Consider the following 18,665-nt stretch of genomic DNA (forward strand, 5'->3'; position numbering starts at 1 on the left):
ATTGTTCTAAATCAGTCCTGTACAGTATGTGGCCCTGGGCCGCATGTGGCCTGCCAGGCAGCCTTGTATGGCTCACCACCTTTTTTTGAAAAATAACCAATCCACTGCTTCCAAATGTTGGTGCTACTAGGAAAGATGTGCCGCCACCACCACCCAGGTTTTCACAGACACTTCTGCCCTGAAGGATGTTGCCAAGTGTCTCCAGTGCCTCCAGGTCTCATGGACACTGCCAATGCCATTGCTGATGCCCCACCATTAACTGCCAAACAGTTGATTGGTGCCCCAGCTATTCCTTTGTGACCCACAATTATTTTTAAGGTATTAATCTGCCCCTTTCCCCTATATGAATTGTGCAAGCCTGTTCTAGATTTTCCTTCCGGTGGAAAGGAAGTAAGACCAGGGCCATCACTCCTCAGCTTTTGGGTGGGCAAATTTATAGGACTTATAAGAACATTTAATCCTTTTTTTCACAACACACTTCACAATTCTCTCCTGGTACATTGGCGATGTTTCCTTGTGCACAATTTGGGAATGAAATTATAAGTTTACCTTTTCCAGTTGAGTTGAAATGTCTTAGTCTTGCCAAAGGCTGAAATTTTACTTAGCATACTTGGAACATTCCAAGAAAATAAAAAGAAGATATATTTCTATCTTTCTGCATCTCTGTTTAGCTGCAGGGCTTGTGCTGGTACTATGTAATTATAAGGAAAGGCTTTACAACATGAACCCTTTGTAGCTCCTGTCATTCAAGGAAAAGCTGAATGTTATGGGACTGAGATGTGTAAAGATATAGCTGTTTATTGGAGAGAGGCTGTGTTCAGAGTTCTTTGAAAGTATTTCAGATGTCAAAAGGTTTTCATAATGTTTCTTCATAATCATCACCATCTTTACAGCTAATCATGTGAATGTAACAGCACGGGTCCAAGCTTTTTAGGATTTCCTTAATATTTGGCATTTATTCCTTTAAGTCCTCAACACATTTTATGTAAATTATCTCAGTAATTCTGGCAGCATTCCTGTAAAAGTAGTGCCACCACTCTCATTATGCAGAAACAAGGGCTGAATCTGAGAGTGATTCATTTAAGTCAAATGGAACTGGGACAGTTTGCAGGGAAAAGAAGTATTAAAAAAAAGAAAATTAGCAAAACAGATTTACAAATTGAAGAATAAGCCTGTGAGAAAAAGTCCAAGACTATTTTAGGAGAATGTTTATATCATTCTAGTTGAACCAGATAATGGAATACAATTATTATGTGATTTGCCAGAGAAACAAGAACCATCCACAATAGATTTCTTGGTGACGTCTATTCAAAATGTCACAGACAATTAGAACAATAATTCATGCATTGGATAGTTTTCTTGAATACAAACATTTTTACATTCTGTGAATCTCAAAGGAGCACTCTGGTTGCAAAATGTGTTCCAAAACCAAAACATTTAATTCCAGTTAAAGTGGAAACTCTTGTATGTATTCTTCTTTTCCTGAAACCGAAATGGTTTGATCTCCTTATAAGTATTATCCACATTGCTTTTCAAGCCAATCCCCACTACATGGTGGTTTGATCCCTTTTCAAATATTGGCAGTCTTTTCAGAATAAATGGAGGGGTGTGTGCATAGTTGCTTGCCTTTTTAAATCACTAATTAATTTAACATTTCATTTTTTCATATCATTCCATGCAGACATGGAGATTGAATTCAAACAGTGCCTTGCTAATTGTTGCTTTTATTTGGGAAAAAAGAAGAAGCATAACGTTGGCTACACAAAATATGAACAGTGTGTTGTTTACCAGACAGTACATGTGTGTAGGGTCCTGATTGTAATTTCTCATGGGGGTTTGGAATTTCAGACTCTTTTTATGAGTTACAGAATAAATGGCAGATCTGCTCAGTTTACATTACTGATTCAAATCACAGTTTGTAAGCAGTATTGCAGAATTTCTTCCATGGTGAAATGTTGAATGATTGCGGTCTGATGCACAAACATAATTTTATGGCAATTTAAAGATTAATGAATTTATTGTAGCATAAACATTGTGGATTATAATCACTTTTATAAAATGCTTGAAATTTTATCCTGAGTGGGATAAAATTGCTGTGCTCCCATTGCTGTGGGAAATAAACAGTGGAAATAAACAGTGTGGTCACAGCAAAAGGAAACTCAGGAGGTGCAGATAATTATTTTTTGATAATGAACACTTACGGAGTTGGGTTTGACACAGGCATTCTTACAAGGATGAGCTGATTAAAGCCTGTAGTGAGAACCTTTGCTTAACCCACAAGTAATAGAAATTACTCTCTTGATGAATTCTTCCCCAGTGTTTTCGTGATGAAACTAGTCTTTGTGTTTCTTTTACTCAGAAACTAAGCACCCTGTCCATCACATCATGTCACGGGGAGTTCAACATTCCTTCCCTGTTATTTAGATATTGCCATTTCTAATGTGAGATTTATCATATCATCTTTTTTTTTTTTTGCTTAAAACATGGCCAGATTGTTCCATGTAGAGTACTGTTAATTCAGTGCATTCAGTCCTGCTTATTCCTAAGATGGCATGTAGCCTTTTTTTTACTTGAAATCCTGAAAATGATGGTAGTCACTCTGGGAGGAAAAAAAAAAGGGCCCAGAGATGAAAGTCTGGGCATGAAGGCTTTGATTTCTCTGTAGCACAGTGGACAAATCTTTCATATGTTTATGGATCCATTATTACTGTTCCTGAATCATGTCTGAGAGCCAAATAAGCCAATTGCTCATAAGGGATTAACAAGCTACATAACTGAAGAGGTTGACATCATGTCAACTTAATATCCATAAGCTCTCGTGCCCATTACTACTAGTAATATTATGTTTATACTTTACTTTTCCTTTGAGAACTGGAGGTGGTTTGCATAGGAGCCTCTTCTTGTTTTCGGCCCATATCTGTGAAGTATACATTGGGCTGAGAGTTTATGATTGACCCAGAACATCCAGTGAGATCCATTATGGAGCTGAACTTGGTTTTCCTGGATTCATTCCAGCTTCCTAAACACTTTACACACTGGCTCTTCTTGTATTCATCTCTGCTAAATGCTTATGCTTATTAGAATGTTCTGTAAAGATTATTCCTGTGTTAGCAAATCCTATGCCCTTTACAATAGATACATTCTTAGGGAATCTTACATTCACTAGCAAAACATTGCCAGACAGAGATAAGTTAAATTAGCAAGAAAAGAAAATACCATTGTATTGTGCACTTGTATTGATTCTCCTACACATTTTGGATAGTTTCTTTATCAAGGAGAACTATCTGATGTAAAATGTCACATTAAATTGTTACTTCTATATAAGCTGACAGAGATTGGTTCAAGATTTTATATTCCCTTTCATCCCCATGCCTCAAAATAACATGGATTCCCAGACATCTTTGCTTTTTGGGGGAAAAAAGAAAAGAAAGAGTTTATCTCCTTTTTCAAAATTCAGCACCGCTAGATTTTGGGATGGTTGGTTTGGATCACATAAATTAGAAGTGACTTGTAGCAGCTGTGTGCTTATAATGGAAGAAGGCATCTTCTAGACTTCATATGTGATTTGAAAAAAGGTGTGATCTTTTTTTTCTCCCCCACTTAAAAACTGATAAGACTGCATGTGTGCTTGAAGTCTGGAATGTTCACTGCTTAAGATAACAGGTTGGCAATTAGCAAATAACTTATACCTCTCTGATTTCCAGCATACCTGACCTAGAAATTGTGCCATGAGGCATGCTGGATTTGGGCCCAGGTAGAAATCTTAGGGCCTCCTTCTAAAGGTTCCTTTCCCTTCTCTTTAAACCTCAAAAGAGAGGTGAGCATTATTAAGCTCCTCAATTGATTTCTGGCTGGATTTTAATTTAGATTGGGGAAGAATTTCCAGTTTTTTTTACTGCTGTTCCCACCAGAGCTCCTATCCCTCATTCACTTATAGGAGAAATTTCCAAAGTAATTTTGAAAATGTGATGGTATTTCTGCATCTCTTGTTACAGGAAAACTGTTCCATATGGGTTGGCTAATTACAGGGGAAATTTCCGGGTCAGAAGGTCCACAGAGCAGCAACACAAGAGCTTGCATTCATTAGAAAGGTCTCCACCACGCTGCTCTTGTACAGATCGACGTGACAAGTTGTGCGTGCAGTTTTGCACATGGGATGTCCAATGGTAAGATGCTTCTTCTTTGCATACCTCTATAGTTGAAAGAAATAACACATGGCTTAGGAGAGTGGAGAGTGATTTCCCTCTCCATCCCCAATAATATTAGAAATCTGGTTTATTCAAGGAAAGTAATTAAGAAACAAATGAATGTTTCAAAAAATACTGCATAAGAGATGAAGGCTTTTTTTTTCATTTGATCTTATCACTTTTTATATTGAGAAAGATACCACAATGATGTACACAGCTGGAAAAGTTAGAAGTAGTTATTGAAATGCCACATTTCAATGCCACATTTATTAAAAACTGGAAAACATGGAAAGGCATACCTTTTCTCCTAAAAGCACAGATCTCTTCTTTCTATAGATCCAAATTTACACCAGAAATATCTTTCTGATGCAGATATTATTCAGAATTATTCAGCTGTAGTGTTTGTGTGAATACAAAATCTTTCTATCTATTGGGATGGGAAAGCACCAGTTGGGTGGGGGGGACTCATGATTGACACGGCTTGTGTGATCATGAAAATTTACATACATGTTGCAGCTGCATGGCATAGCATCATGGTGAAGTGGCTCCCACATGGATGAATGCCCATACAAGAATGGTTTAGGTGGGTTTTAAACGGCTGTGACAGATTTGTGGACATTTGTCAGTTGATGGTATTAGGGATGTGTGAGATCTGTTTGGAACCTGAAGTTGGAAAAATCAGCTTAAATAATCATATTGATTTAGCTTTAAATTGCAATACAATAGAAATATGTATGTACCTGTGTAAAAGTCCATTGATTTTTCAGATTGATTTGGAGAGATAGGTCAATGATTTGAAAGGTTACTTCAAGCAAATCAAAACTTTGAATTGAAGTTTCATCCAGCCCTAATGCTTTTAAGAGTTATTTGGAACTTTTTATGTTGAGAAAATGCTGAATAAACAGCATACAGTGTGAGCTTTTCAAAGCATCTGGTTGGCACTGTTGAAAGTGGACTGAGGAAATAGCTGGTCTTGATCTGATCCAGTGTAGAAACTTTGATGTTCTTAAAGGTGTTTTCATTAGTGAAAGTTTTGGCCTTTGTGGATAGATCTTATTGGTTGAACCCATGTAGATTCTTGTTTACCCTCCAAACTGGATCTTTCTTTTTTTAAAACCTATTTTGAAGGGCAGCATACAAATCCTTAAAATAAAATAATTTGGGTTTGTATGTAGATTGCATTGTTGGATCCTTGAGATTTTTCTTGCTATTAAAAGTTGCTCTGAGCAGTGGGTTCACATGTTAAAAAGGCTGAATATCCATATTTCAGCTAAGATCATACAAGCCTAGCAGATTATCATAGCTGAATTTATTGAATGTCAGAAAAATTAAAAGAACATAGTAATATCCGTATATGATGTAGTACAATGAAAAGAACAATGAGAATGTCCTGTTTACTTTTTTGATGAAATAAGGATGGGTGACAAGCACCCTTCAATCTGAAATGTGTTTGGTTCCTTTGTTCAGCAGCAAATGACCAAATGGGAAAAGGAAGAAAGAGAAGGCGAGATCAGGAAGATGAGAAAATGGGCTGGCAGTAGGAGAGTGCTGGGGGGCGAAAAAGAGTGAGAGAGACAGAATGTTCTCCATCCTTGGGTTAACCAACAGTTGCTTAATCCAGCCCCTTGAAAGAAAGAACACATAAGACAGCAGCTGAATTTCAGTCTTCTTTTTGGAATTGGCCAGATTTGATTCATTTATTTTTCTGCCTACCTTCTTATGTCTACCTCATCTTTCAAGGCATTGTCCACATAAACTACCTTCCAGCAATGGATAAAGGCAGCAGAGCAAAACTACAATGTATACAATAAAAATCAGATTGTGGCGAAACATTTTGGATGGAATAATAACACACTGGGAAAGTTACATTTTTAAAAGGCAGGTAATACTTTTAAAAAACGAACTTTCTCATCCACAGCAATCATCTGAAGCAAATGAGCCACCCAGCAGGAACAGTTCTCCATGAAGAAGAAAAGCATGCTCTTGCCCAGTAGCTTGGAAGAAGTCCTCTGGTTTGAACTGGAGAGGTATGATCTATGTTAATTATGAGAATGTGTGGTAGTGTGAGGAGTCAGGAGATAAAACAACAAATCATGGTTTAATTTTACATGTGAATGTAGCTCTTTTCAGTCACCTGGCAAGGCAGAGCAGTTTTGTTCTGGGTGCAGATGGGAGGCAGGCTGCATGAGATATACCCCTGTTAGGACTCAGTTTTCAGCCTCAGTTCTGCAGGAAATGTTTGCATCCCAAGTGGTATTTTCTTCTTTCTGCACAATAATCCCGAGAGATAAGTTAGTTTGAAAGATAAAGGATTGCTGATCAAAACAGCATATAGAGTAGGCCTGTCTGAGCCATTTGGAGCGAAGTGCTATATCTAGACTAAAAATACAGAATATCACTAAATGGTACTAAAGAGATACAGAACACTCTTATTCCTTGCCACCATCTCTAGTGATCATCCAAATATTTGCAGCCCAGGTATGGGGGCCCTACCAAACCTGCTGCTTGAAACATTGAGATGTGTGCTAACTCATCAAGCAGCATTGACTAACTCTTGAAACAGCTGCGCTAAGCTTTCCAGAAGATGTATCTTCTTGCTGCTTTAAGGGGTACTTTCAGAAAGGTGCTTTACTCACTTCCTGAACTACCATTCTGAGTGATTTGTTCATCCTTATTATGCTATTTCTTCAGCCTACACCCAGACAACATTGTATTCCAAAAGAGAAATGTCTCCATTTTGAGGAATAAAATGACTGCTAGCCTGTGCATAGGTACCTGGGAGTAAGCCCCATTATAGGAACTTTCCAGACCACTAAAATCTTTTGAGATACTGTAACCTTCTTGGAGAACTCTGAATGACCTTTCAGGATCTCAAAGGATTTTGAGACTTTTCTTTAGAAGAGGAATCACCTGGGAGGGAACAAGAGAACAAAAAAACTACTCTCTGTGGAAGAATCCATAGTCCCAGTCTCCTCTAGACTATGGACGTGGCAAAACTCCTGCTTTACTTGGGAAGCAACCTTGGCCTCTGCTGCTTAAGAATCAATTTGTGGATGTTTGTAAAGGAGGCAGTGGACTTGAGTGTGTATTGCTGTACTGATTTTTTAAAGTTTATCTCATACCTTTGCTTCTTGCAGGAACACTCATTATATTCCAAAGATTTGTCCCTAATGATGAAATAATCTCAAGTCAGTTTCCTATAGTTCTAAGCAACTAACAACATTTCTTTCAGTTGTAGGGAGTGACCAAGAGAAAAATGGAGGTGGACTCATATCAGAAGTCTCTTCTGCTACTGCCCTTGTAAGACTTCTGAGAGTCCAAAGGGAGAAGCCCATAGCTGTCTATAGGCAGGGCTGGATAACTGTTCATTCTAAGAGTGCACTCAGTTGTTGTGTAGTTGGTTGGGTCTGCGCTCCAGGAAGTAGGCGGGTCAGGACAAAGAAATGGGTGGGGCCAAGACAAAAGTCTAATTGTAATTGAAAGCAAACTAAGTGAATTAAATCCAGTTAAGCTGATGCTGTCCTATGCATTTCATTATTTATTAAATTATTTACATCCAGTATTTTCAATTATTCTGCGGTAATAAAAACCATAGTTCAGTTATAGTGTTTGGAAGGGCTCTGGGGACAGCCTTTAGACCTCTGGGGGCCATATCTGGCTTTTAAGGCTTTAGGCTTTGCATCTCTACTCTAGGAGGTAGAACTTCTCTTCACACTGGACATGCTGCTTTTGCAAGGCAGGGCTGGTTGGAAAAAAAGCAGTGAAAATTTAAAATGGATTTTCTGAAGTGCTATTCTGATGTTTTAGAGCAGTGGTTTGACCCAATTACCCCTTTTCCCAGTCTCAATGTCATTAACCCCCCCAATCCAGACTCTGTTGTCTCACCCAAGCATCTTGACAACAGCAGTCCAAACTGGATCCTCAACTCACAAACAAGCAATTACACATTGCTACATTACCCCCAAGATATATCCAAATCACCTTCTTGGGGGTAATTATCCCCAGTTTAAGAACCTAAAGTCTGCACAGTAATCATACTATGTCTCAGGGTCTCTTTGTTATTTTTCAAGTCACCTTTGGCCTTAATAATTCCCATGCTTTTGTAATGCAGAAGATACTCAACAAATATATATCCAAATGATGCTGTCTTTTTGACTAACTGTTGATAGACAAATGTGTTTTATTCCCAAGGTAAGACGTTGAGAACGCTACCTAAGATATGGGGGAAAAAAAACCCTCACCCAGGGTGAATATTGTGCCCAGATTTTCAAATGGATTTTCCAACAGTACATGCTTCCTTTTCCTGAATGGTGGCTTTTTCAAAGTGGGGACTTCGCATGCTTGAAGAACATTGTACTGTTCATCATCTCTAACATGGTCATAGTTCCATGAGGCAGAATGATTATTATTATTTGCCATGTTAAGATTCAGAGGACAGCTCTTGCCACCATCTCAAAGATGCTGATGTATAAGGGGAAAAAACCAAGCTTTACTTGCTTGTTGTATATGTGTATACAAGCGCCTCATTTCCTGCAAACTCATGTCACGAGAGAAATTGGTACATTTTAGAATACGTATATATGATGTCATCTCTTGTATGTTTAAAAAAAAACCTTTTCCTAATCTTAATCAAACCTGTCCTTTTGTAATTTCAGTGGCATTTTTTTAAAAAAATGACAATATCTATGCAGATGAAATAAGAATGGCTATTAATATTATAATATATAGCAAGCTAACAGAATATTGCATATTTCTTAGATTATTGGATTCAAGCACTGATCCCTGCAATAAAACTGAATTTTAAAACAAATCTATGGGATAGATTTTGAGATAAGGATTCATATACTACATTTATCTATACAAGCCTAAACACAGCTCCAAAACCCTTCTTTTGGTCAAAACTCTGAGAGACATACATTTGCTAATGACAATCAGGGGTGTAATCCTTAATTTTAATTTCTAGAAGGGTTGAGTGGAAACAGTTACTTGGAGTTCTGAAAGTACAGGCAATGCAGATAATTAGAGATATTTCAACACAGCTGAAGAAAGGGCGCAGAATACCCCTTGTGACTGGAATTGATTGCATGTTGATTTAAAGAAGATGTCAGGAGGACATTGATCTGGCGTTTGCTAATCAAAGAGGAAAAAGGAGTGCACTGGTAACAGTTGGAACCCTTTTGAAGGGCACTTGATTAAAACTGGGATTTTTCCGTATAGTGTTATAGTTTATTAGAGGTCAACTATTACAACTCTGAGCTGAATGCATTAACTCTTGGACCTACTGCAAAACAAAAAAGCCAAGAAAACCCAGCTAACTCCCAAACTGGCTGTATAACATTTACAAAGTGATACGGGACTTTTTGTTTTGTTTTGCAAAGAGAAGAAGAGATCTTGTATTAAAATATATATATATATATATATATATATAAATGTGTATATGAGTATATTACATAAATAAATTATTCTACTTACAAAAGTAAGATATCTTTCCAGTGTCATATTTCTATTGTTTTTCTGTTTTTCTGACATAACTTTTATAAAGTTTTTAGGTTGGAGTAATACACTATTTATTGTACTGAAAAATATCTCCTTGCCTATTGTCTGTTTCTTTAAATAACGGTGATCCTGAAGCACATATTACTAACTGCTGCTAGCTTTTCAAGCTTGTGTAACATGTATGTGTGATACGGATGTATGAGACATACTATTAAAGCTGACTTTCCCACCTAGAACAAGGTTGCAATCCAGCTGAGTTTTCACTTAAATTCCTATTTTCATTCCCCAAACTCTCAGAAACTGTTTACGTTATCCTGTGTTTGTTCTTGTTGCAGTTGACCTCAAAAACCTGGAAGCCCCACAGGAATTATGGAGAGTTCCCAAATTGAAAGGGTAGAAAATGGTACCTAGCCAGTGACTTAAGCCCCTTCCTTCTGTGTTCACTTGTGTGGTACTTTGTGTATGGGTGATTATAATGAAATACAGTCATTTTTTATTGAAACCCCATTGTAAAACTTTATAATAGATATATATGTGCATGCAAAGCCCTTATAGGTATTCTCCCTCCCTCCCTTCCCATTTAATTAAATAAATAAAGGCAAAAAAGAAAAATCATCAAGGTGGGATTGAACAAAAAGTCATCACAGTTCCATCCTTCTGCTCAGTGTGAAAGACCAGTGCTCAAAAGCTGGTGAAATGCTGTTACCAATCATGGGGTAGGAGCCCAGGAAACAGGAGTTCTTGCTGACGGGAAATGAATACCCCCAAGTAGAAAATCAGAAGAGTCGTAATTTGTGATGTATGGCAGCTCAACTGGGGGAAAAATGGTCCAGCTGCTGACAAAATCAGAAGAATGGAATCACAGAGGTATGGAGCAAATTAAGGAAGTGCTGAAATGCTGCCTGTGGGAGGTGACTAGTTTCACTGATAAGGAAAAAAGGAATGTGTTTCTTGGGTGTATGTCCCACATATTTGATTTTTAGTGCTATCCTCTAAAAAAGCAAATATTATGATCTTTAATGTCCACTGCTCTTAGTCTGATGCTTTGTGCTATTCGATAGCACACATCTTTTATTTCATAGTCCTTCGTACAAGATTGGGGTAGACAAAATGGTGCCCCCAGATAATAGACTCGGTCTTGTGGCCACCAGGCTTCCTGTCTTATCTCACTTTTAATATTTTTAAAATATTTTAATTAAAAGGAATTTTAATTAAAAGTATTTGAATTTGATTCCTGCTTTTGTCTGAATTGAACGTGTGTGTTTGAAGGATGCATTACACTTTTTGCTGTATTACATTGCTGTAAAAATAGCATTTGCTCTGTCTTGGTATAAATCACAGTCCTCAGAAAGACTTTAAAAAATGAATTGGTCCCAGTTTTGTTATTTTTATGAAACTATTTATTAAATAAAGGAAAACAAAAATGACTCCCCAAGAATACCATTGTATATATTTTCTTGTCTGGGCAACCATAAAACAGAAGGAAATTCTTTCCACGCCAGAAAGAATTCTTAGTGCAGGTGCGAGTCTTATGATTTTAATTTCTAATAAAATCCCCCTTAAATATGTTAATTTTAAGGACTGTTTGTCCATAAAATACTGCTATTGGCCTTCATGGAATGCATAGGTTTAGAACAATCGGTCGGACAAGATAAGTCATTTTGTGCTCCGCTTAGATGATCTGTCTCAAAGGCCATGAATGCAGAATATTCAAAACTAGTTCTTTTAATATAACCAAAGGACAGCAAGCATTTTCAGGTAGTGGGAAAGGAATCAAATGCTTTGTACTTTGGCATTGGGTCCTTTCAAACAATGCCAGATGCTTAAGAAGAGTTGTGTATGTTGTGTTCTTGATGTTCTTAGAGCTTCTCTTCCTGCGACGTTTCATTATCAGGCGAAGTGACATCATCAGTGCACTTTGTGGAGTGGAGTGGAGTTTGCTGGCTGTTTATATGTAGTAACTTGTCATATCACCCTTGACTGGGGCACTGTTTCTTCTTTGGTTGCTTTTGGGGTAGTGGTTGGAATACTGCTGACTGTGAGCCAAAGTGGGTGTTTGCAGCCTAGCCCATGCTTCTAGTATACACATGCACACAAACACAAATGAAACATGAAGAAGAGCAGAAGCACACGTAGACACAACACATTACTTTGTTACACAGAAAAAATGGGCATTGCTGGTAAAAAGGTTGGAATGAATCCTGGAAGTCGTGTTCTGCAGCTTTCCTTCCCTTATTACTCTAAGAAATGATGTAAAGGGGGCTTTACTATCTGTCTCCAAACAGAAACCTGAATAAAGTAGAACCAAATCAACTGTTGGAAAAAGACTGCCCTCCCCCCAAAAAAGTTCAAAACCAGGATGGAACTGACTGGGACAGCAGAGGAAAAATAAATCCCCAATGAATTTTGGGAGAAACGTTTGGGTTACAGTTCACAATGTTGCCCACACTTCCACCCTAAGCCTCCCTCCCTCTTTGCTCCTGATTGTATAACCAGGAGCAGAACTACTGTAAAAGGACTGAAGAAACCCAGAATTTCCCTGTGTTGTTTAAATCAGTGATGCTCACAAGTGAGCTTTCAAACATGGACACGATGGCTCTTGATTCAGATTTTGGATGCAGGGAAACAGAACAGTGTTTGTTTGAAAATGGATTATATTGTCTTGAACAGGCTAATCTAATTTCTGTGTTCTTTAATGAGAGGTTTTCAGGTTGGGGAGTAAGGCCCTTCCCCAAACTACAAGTCTCTCACATGTGGGATAGCTTAGCACGGGGTTGACTGTGTTTAAAATGTTTGAAATTGTTCAAAATGACTTTGCTCCTAATGCAACTTTGAAAACATGCTGCATAACTAAGAGAAGAAAGCTGATGCAAACATCTTTCCTAACGAAAGGAATTATTCACCACCCACAAGGAATGAATGCTTTTGAATGCATTTGTTGGAAGCTGTTAGGGCAGCAGTCGGAGCATTTAAAACACAAGAAACAAGATGGATTTCTGCTGTCAGACTTTGAAAGAAAATAAGTGACATACTTCTAATCTCTATATGGAAAGGTTTATAATATAGCAAAATCTTCCAGGATTAAATGGTTTACAATATATCAGGCAAGTTAAACAAAGAACATCTAAATTCTCTGTTTACATTATCTTGGTATTTGGCTGAGTTGCATTTTGAAGAAAGCACTTCCTTTTCTAATAAAACATTTTACTTGCTTGATGTATGTATTGTGCACGTGAGTGGGTCTGCAGGGAGGTGGTGGTTCATATCTAAAGCTTTCTGAGACTCAGGTTTGAGTTATAGCCTTGATTCAGAGCTCTGGGGAATCCCCTTGGAAATGTTTAAAATAGCAGCTAGATCCCAAGACTCTTGCATGACTTGGAGCGCCAGGAAAAAGAGGGCTGCAAAATAAAAAGCATCTTAGAGCAGGTACCAGCAGTCGACCCTGTGGTGGCATTAGGCTCTTGTTATCTTTCCAAAACTGCCTACCTTGATTATAGTAGTCCTGATTTATGAAGGTCCTATGCAGAGCCAGCCCTACTATGAAGCATAGAGTAGCTGTTTCCTCTGTGATGATATTATTGACTGACCCTGTGCTGCTGATTTTTTTAAAGCCACAAATTGTTGCCAAAAATTGCTGTACTCTTCCCTAAATATGATGATTATCTCTAGTTGAACTTCCTATCTCATCACCAAAGCTAAAGTTCAATGCTTCCTATTGCTATGGGTGATTTGTTTGTTTTAAACCTACAATGTTTGTTTTAAACAGCTACAATGGCTGAAAACGTGTCCTCTAATCCCTAAAGTCACGTTCCATTATCTGATCTAACTGAAGAATTCTGTTCCATTCCCCCCTTGAGATAAAGTTCAACTACCCATCTAGACACCACCATTTTTTCTGCTTTCGCAAAATCTGTTCTAATCATGGGCCAAAGATGTTAGAACCAGCACTAAATTGTACCGTATGATGAATAGATGATAAAACATGTTCACAATTCTGCTCACCACTTTAAGAAGAGGGTGGCCATATAATGTTTTTTCAACTACACTTTCCTTGGCTACAAAAGCAGAGTTGTCCATATGTAACTCTGTTGACCTTTGAAGAGGAGGAATCCATAATGGTAATACCTTTATTAGCCCAACTGAAGTTTTACAAAACTCTGGCAAGTTTTTGGAACTGCAGAGGTAGCAGATGAAGGGGGAGAAGGCCCTTTCAAAGCCCCCAGGTCTCTGATCTTTCAGAGCAGCTGATCTATGGGATCAACTGCCACCCTTGCAGGTAACAAGACTCTTCTCCTGTTTCAGCTGGGCTCCCGTTGATGGGGAAAGTGGCAGGTTAAAGGGGGTGAGTTTTGACCAGTGACTAAACTCTTGTACTTGCCTTGCTTTTCTGGGAAAAGCAAAGGAGGCCGAGTTCTGACAGGGGCTTAAACTTGCAGGTTTATCAATCTGTCAAAACCCCTGGCCAAGGATGGGATTCAATCAATCAAATTGTATTTATAGTCACAGACCAAAATTCTGGGTAAAACATCAAACAGCCAAGTTGCAATAAAACTCAAATATTAAAAAGAGAGATACATAGCTAGAGACATTCTTTGATGGCTCTACTGTGGTTGATACTTTTACTCTCTCCATGTGGTTTTGTATATTTTAAAACTTTGATAATATTTTTATTTTTAATAATGACTTTTTATATTTTATAATGTTTGTTTTTTTGTTTTTGTTGTTTTATTCGACTGTTGTATGCCGCCCAGAATTGCTTTTAGTGAGAGAGGCGGCCACGTAAAGGTGATTAATAAATAAATAATTGCCTTCTGTCATGGAAACAATCTATAAGAACTTAATTGTATCCAGAGTTTCCTTCTGGTGATAAAATATACTTTTTTAGATTTGTATGGAATTAAATTGGCAGATGGTTTTCCCACTGGCTGTCAGTGCTGAGAAAGAGTGGGGAAGGGCAGCCTTTCTTACATGGGAAATGAGGACACCATCCTCTGGTTGCAGGCCAGATAGAGGAGATTAGGATGGGCAATAGAGATGGCAAAACCAATACTGGTTTACTTTTCTGCTAGATTACAAATAGGTGGAGAGCATTTAACTAAGTGGTGGGAATAGTTCTTAAAGTCACAAGGGATTGTGTTGCAAGTGATTGTTGTGCAGCAAAGATTTTGCTAGAAAACATTAACACGATTGCAAGTTCCCAAAATGGTTCTGAGGACACTGGAAACAAAATGAGTGAAAAGAACAAGAGCTGACATGGACTGTAAACACAGCATTGAAATAAGCCAGCAAAATCATCAATAGACCGCAGGAGTTCAATCCAGCCCTTCAAATAAATTTTAAGTTGACATAGAGGAACAAAGAGCTGTTGCAAAGTGGCTTCTCTGTTTCTTCTCTATTTCAGAACTTTGCCAAACTTGAGTTCCAGTAGGAAATTGATCCAATGGATTAAGTTCAGTAAATCAAAATGTTTTAAGAGTCTGTTTGCCTTTGAAAACATAAAAACAATTATGCTGAAACAAACTAGGCTTATCTAGCCTGGAAACAAGGCTGCCCTAAAACTGGCTTGAAAATTTCTTGGCAATTCGTCTCCTTTGCAAAAGAGGCTTTATTCCCATGGAGTTTTAATATCTTGATTTTGAGGAGGGAAGGGAAGACATGATTTTTGAATTTACCTTACCACTGAGATGTTTAGGGCTTCTGTCTGTGCTTTCAATTCTATTAAATTTCACCCAGGATGTTTCTTCTTTGGTTTTAAATGAAGTATTCAGAAAGGCTGGAGGCCATCAAAGAGATGATGGGATGATGCAAGATAGGCTATTCATTCATATTTCTCAATCCCTTTGAAACTAAAGTAAATGCAAAAAGCTTGGCCCTGTGTCCTAACATGGGAATGTTACCATTTTCTTTTGCTTTCAAACATGCCTGAAAGTAATGCCTTTTCTATCAAAACCCAAAGGGTTTCCATACAATTTTATCCAGTATTCTTCTAACCACCACTGACCAGGTGATTTTGGAAACTTTATCACAGACTTGAGAGTTAGAACAATCTAACATGTGCTAGATTTATTTTGCCAAGTACAAAGGTTTTAGTCTACCCATGAATCCCTTGATGATTTGGGAATGCCACTTTATTGAGATCATAACCTCTCCAAAATATTGACAACCAATTTCATCCCCAATTCAGCTCCCCTTTTTGAAGATCCAGATGACATTTGATTTCCTCCTGTCTTCTGAGACCTCACCAGTCCTTCAGGAATTCTCAAACATCAAGAATGGTTCTTTGATCTCTTCCCTTAGTTCCATCATTAATCCATCCCACTCTGGAGACTTCAATTCATTTAAATTAAGTAAGTTCTCTCTTACCCTCTCCTTATCTACCCTGAGCCCCACTTCCTGCATTCCCTCTGCGGCATAACAATGACTAGCTGGAGAGAAGACTGATACAAAATATGAATTAAGAAGTTCTGTCTTATCATCATCATTTGTTACCACTTCTTCACTTTCCTCTCACAATGGACCTACACTCTCTTTGGCTTTCTTTTTATTTCTAACATACTCCAAGAATCCTTTTTGTTGTTTTTTGATATCATGCAAGCCTTAGCTTATTTTGAGCATTAACTTTTCTAAGATAGTTCCTGTAGGTTCTGGATACTATCTTGTATACTTCTTTGGTTATGTTCCCATCCTTCCATTTCCTGTACATGTTCTTTTCAGCATTTTAGAGAGCTCACCATTGGCCTCTTTTGATTTCTCCTATTTTTTTCTTCTGGAGATTGTGACTGAGCCATCAATGTCTGGTTTTGTAGAATTTCTAATCCTTCCTGGACACTTTTCACCTTAAGAATTTGAAGCTATTAGATGTGACTTACCTTCCTTCTGAGTTCATCAAAATCTGCTCTTTATGCAGGACTGATTCTTTTCATAGCCACTTTCCCCCGAGGTGCTAGTTACCTTCTTGTCTTTAAGCCTTTATGTCTCCCTTTCAAAGATAGCATGCCCTCTTGTTCTATCTTCCACCATCTGTCAAAATTTGTCAACAAGAGAGGACAAGAATATGTTGGAGCTCTTGACAAGAGTTAGATTCCCAACAGATGTCAGGATAATTGAATGTCCCCCACCCTGTCCATCAGCACTCTTGAATATTGCCTTGAAAGACTCACCTGTATCTTCTGCCTGCCCAGGTGATCTATACTAAACTCCTGCAGTGGTATCATTCCTATTCCTCTCTCCTTTTATTCTTACCGCAATACTTTCAACAGGATTTCCATGTTCTGATTCCTGTGCAAGTAGATATTTTCCTTTAAGTTTAGTACAACATTCCTTTTGAATAAATTTAGCCTTCTAGTGTTCTCTGTCAATTGTGAGTATCATCCCCCAAAAGCCAAGGGTACCTATTATTCATATTTGTCTTCCTGAGCTAGGATCTCTATTCTCCCTCTTTATCTCCCAAACTTGGCACATTGGGATAGAAACATCAGAGGTTTTGAATAGCACCAACTATTGGCATCTCTCATGTAGTGTCCTGAGAAACTCTGAGTCCCACCTGGCCTCCTGCTTCTCCTTTTGCACTCTGCTTCTTGAACCCAGTCCTTGGCTGCATAGTCAGTTTTGGACTTTTGCCACCTTCCCCTCTTTGTTTCAGTTTAACAGCCTCCTGATGGAACTGGTGCAGCAGTAGCCAAACAGTTCCTTCCCAGTTTCTTTGTAGGATGTGTCCTGTCTCTTCCCAGGACTCCTTTGTGAAGGTAGCAGGGGGATCTGCCTGTTCTGCTTATATCTCTGCAAGACCCAAATCTTGCTGGTGAGTGTGTGAGACCTTGCTGAAGTGGGACCCAGGGGAACATCTGTGGAACATGCACTCAGATATAAGCCAAGGTTTGCTGCAATATAAACAGCCCACACAGGACAGCAGGGGATGACTTAATTTAAAAGAGCCAAGAAGGGAAACATGGAGTGGAAACTGTATGAAGAAAGCCAGTTGTCAAGGTTTTAAGGGAATGATATTGCAGCTATGTGTTGGTGGACTTTGCTGTCCGAAAGAATAAGATCTGAGCCCAACATGCTGAACTAGAAAAACACTGCCGTTCAGTTAAGGAAGCAAAATCAGGAAGAATTACTCTTCTGAATAATTACAATGGTTTTTGCTGAAAGGATGGAGGAAATGGTTTTCTCTGAAGGATTTTTAATCACAGTGATTAAACATTAAACCACTTAGGATCATTGTCCTTAGGTACTTGCAAACTTGTGGATAGTGAAAAAAATGGCTACGTAGAAACTTTTATGCACATACAGTAATGATACATAGAGGTTGTTCATGACAGTGAGGCTCGGAATACTAATATGCTCCAAAACTGACTTTGAAGTTTCTCTGATTGGTTTATCTTGTTTCTGTTGCACAAGAAAAGATCCTCTAAAAGATGAAACTTTGGGGGGGGGGAACCCTTCAACATGTAATCAAGGATAAAAGGCTCCAACTGCATACAGTTTAGCATTATCTCACTTTTTAAAAATCTTCTTATCTGCTTCATGTCAAAATTGCAGTATTGATGATCTGAGGATTCTAATAAGAGCATGTTCCTGGTTAGTGGAATAATCTGGGTCAAAGTTACAGGGCAGTTATGTACAAGAAGGGGACAAGCAGATTTGAGTGATGGGGTTACACCTCTATTTTGTCTGAGTAGATGTGCTTTTTCCCCCAGTGGGATCTTATCGAAGATCAATTTCAGGCATGGGTGGGCAACATTTGATGAGCTTCTGAACTCATCTGGATTTTTAAGAACATGTCATGGGGATTTTCTCAACACAGTTTCCATGAGGGGCACTTGTGCGCTCATAAAATGGTTGCCTTGGTGGGTGTAACCAGACACAAAACAGTATTTTCCTATTTACTAAAAGGAAACTGGCGAGCTGGTATCCCGGTGATTTCCTCTAGCCTTCATTTCATCTGTGCTTAGTTTGACTTTTCATTCTGGCCAGATTCAT

General features: G+C 38.3%; 1 protein-coding gene across 5 annotated transcripts in view; it reads left to right on the forward strand.

Moving 5' to 3' along the window:
* EDN3 (endothelin 3) overlaps positions 1-18,665 on the forward strand; it is a 108,693-nt gene that overhangs the window by 27,532 nt on the left and 62,496 nt on the right. Inside the window, exons 3-5 of one of the 5 annotated variants that reach the window (XM_007432897.4) lie at positions 3,996-4,166; positions 6,106-6,214; positions 10,019-11,106. In XM_007432897.4, the coding sequence (XP_007432959.1) occupies positions 3,996-4,166; positions 6,106-6,181 (247 nt within the window). In that variant the 3' untranslated portion in view covers positions 6,182-6,214; positions 10,019-11,106. Of the gene's footprint in view, positions 1-3,995; positions 4,167-6,105; positions 9,573-10,018; positions 11,107-18,665 lie in introns of those variants that run through there. The other 4 variants (XM_007432899.3, XM_007432898.3, XM_088153762.1 and 1 more) reach the window with 4 other exon arrangements.

This window comes from Python bivittatus, unplaced genomic scaffold (genome assembly GCF_059951505.1).
Source record: "Python bivittatus isolate LINGU-HERP-01145 unplaced genomic scaffold, Pbiv_v1 ctg000700_np1212, whole genome shotgun sequence".
Taxonomy (NCBI): Eukaryota; Metazoa; Chordata; class Lepidosauria; order Squamata; family Pythonidae; genus Python; species Python bivittatus.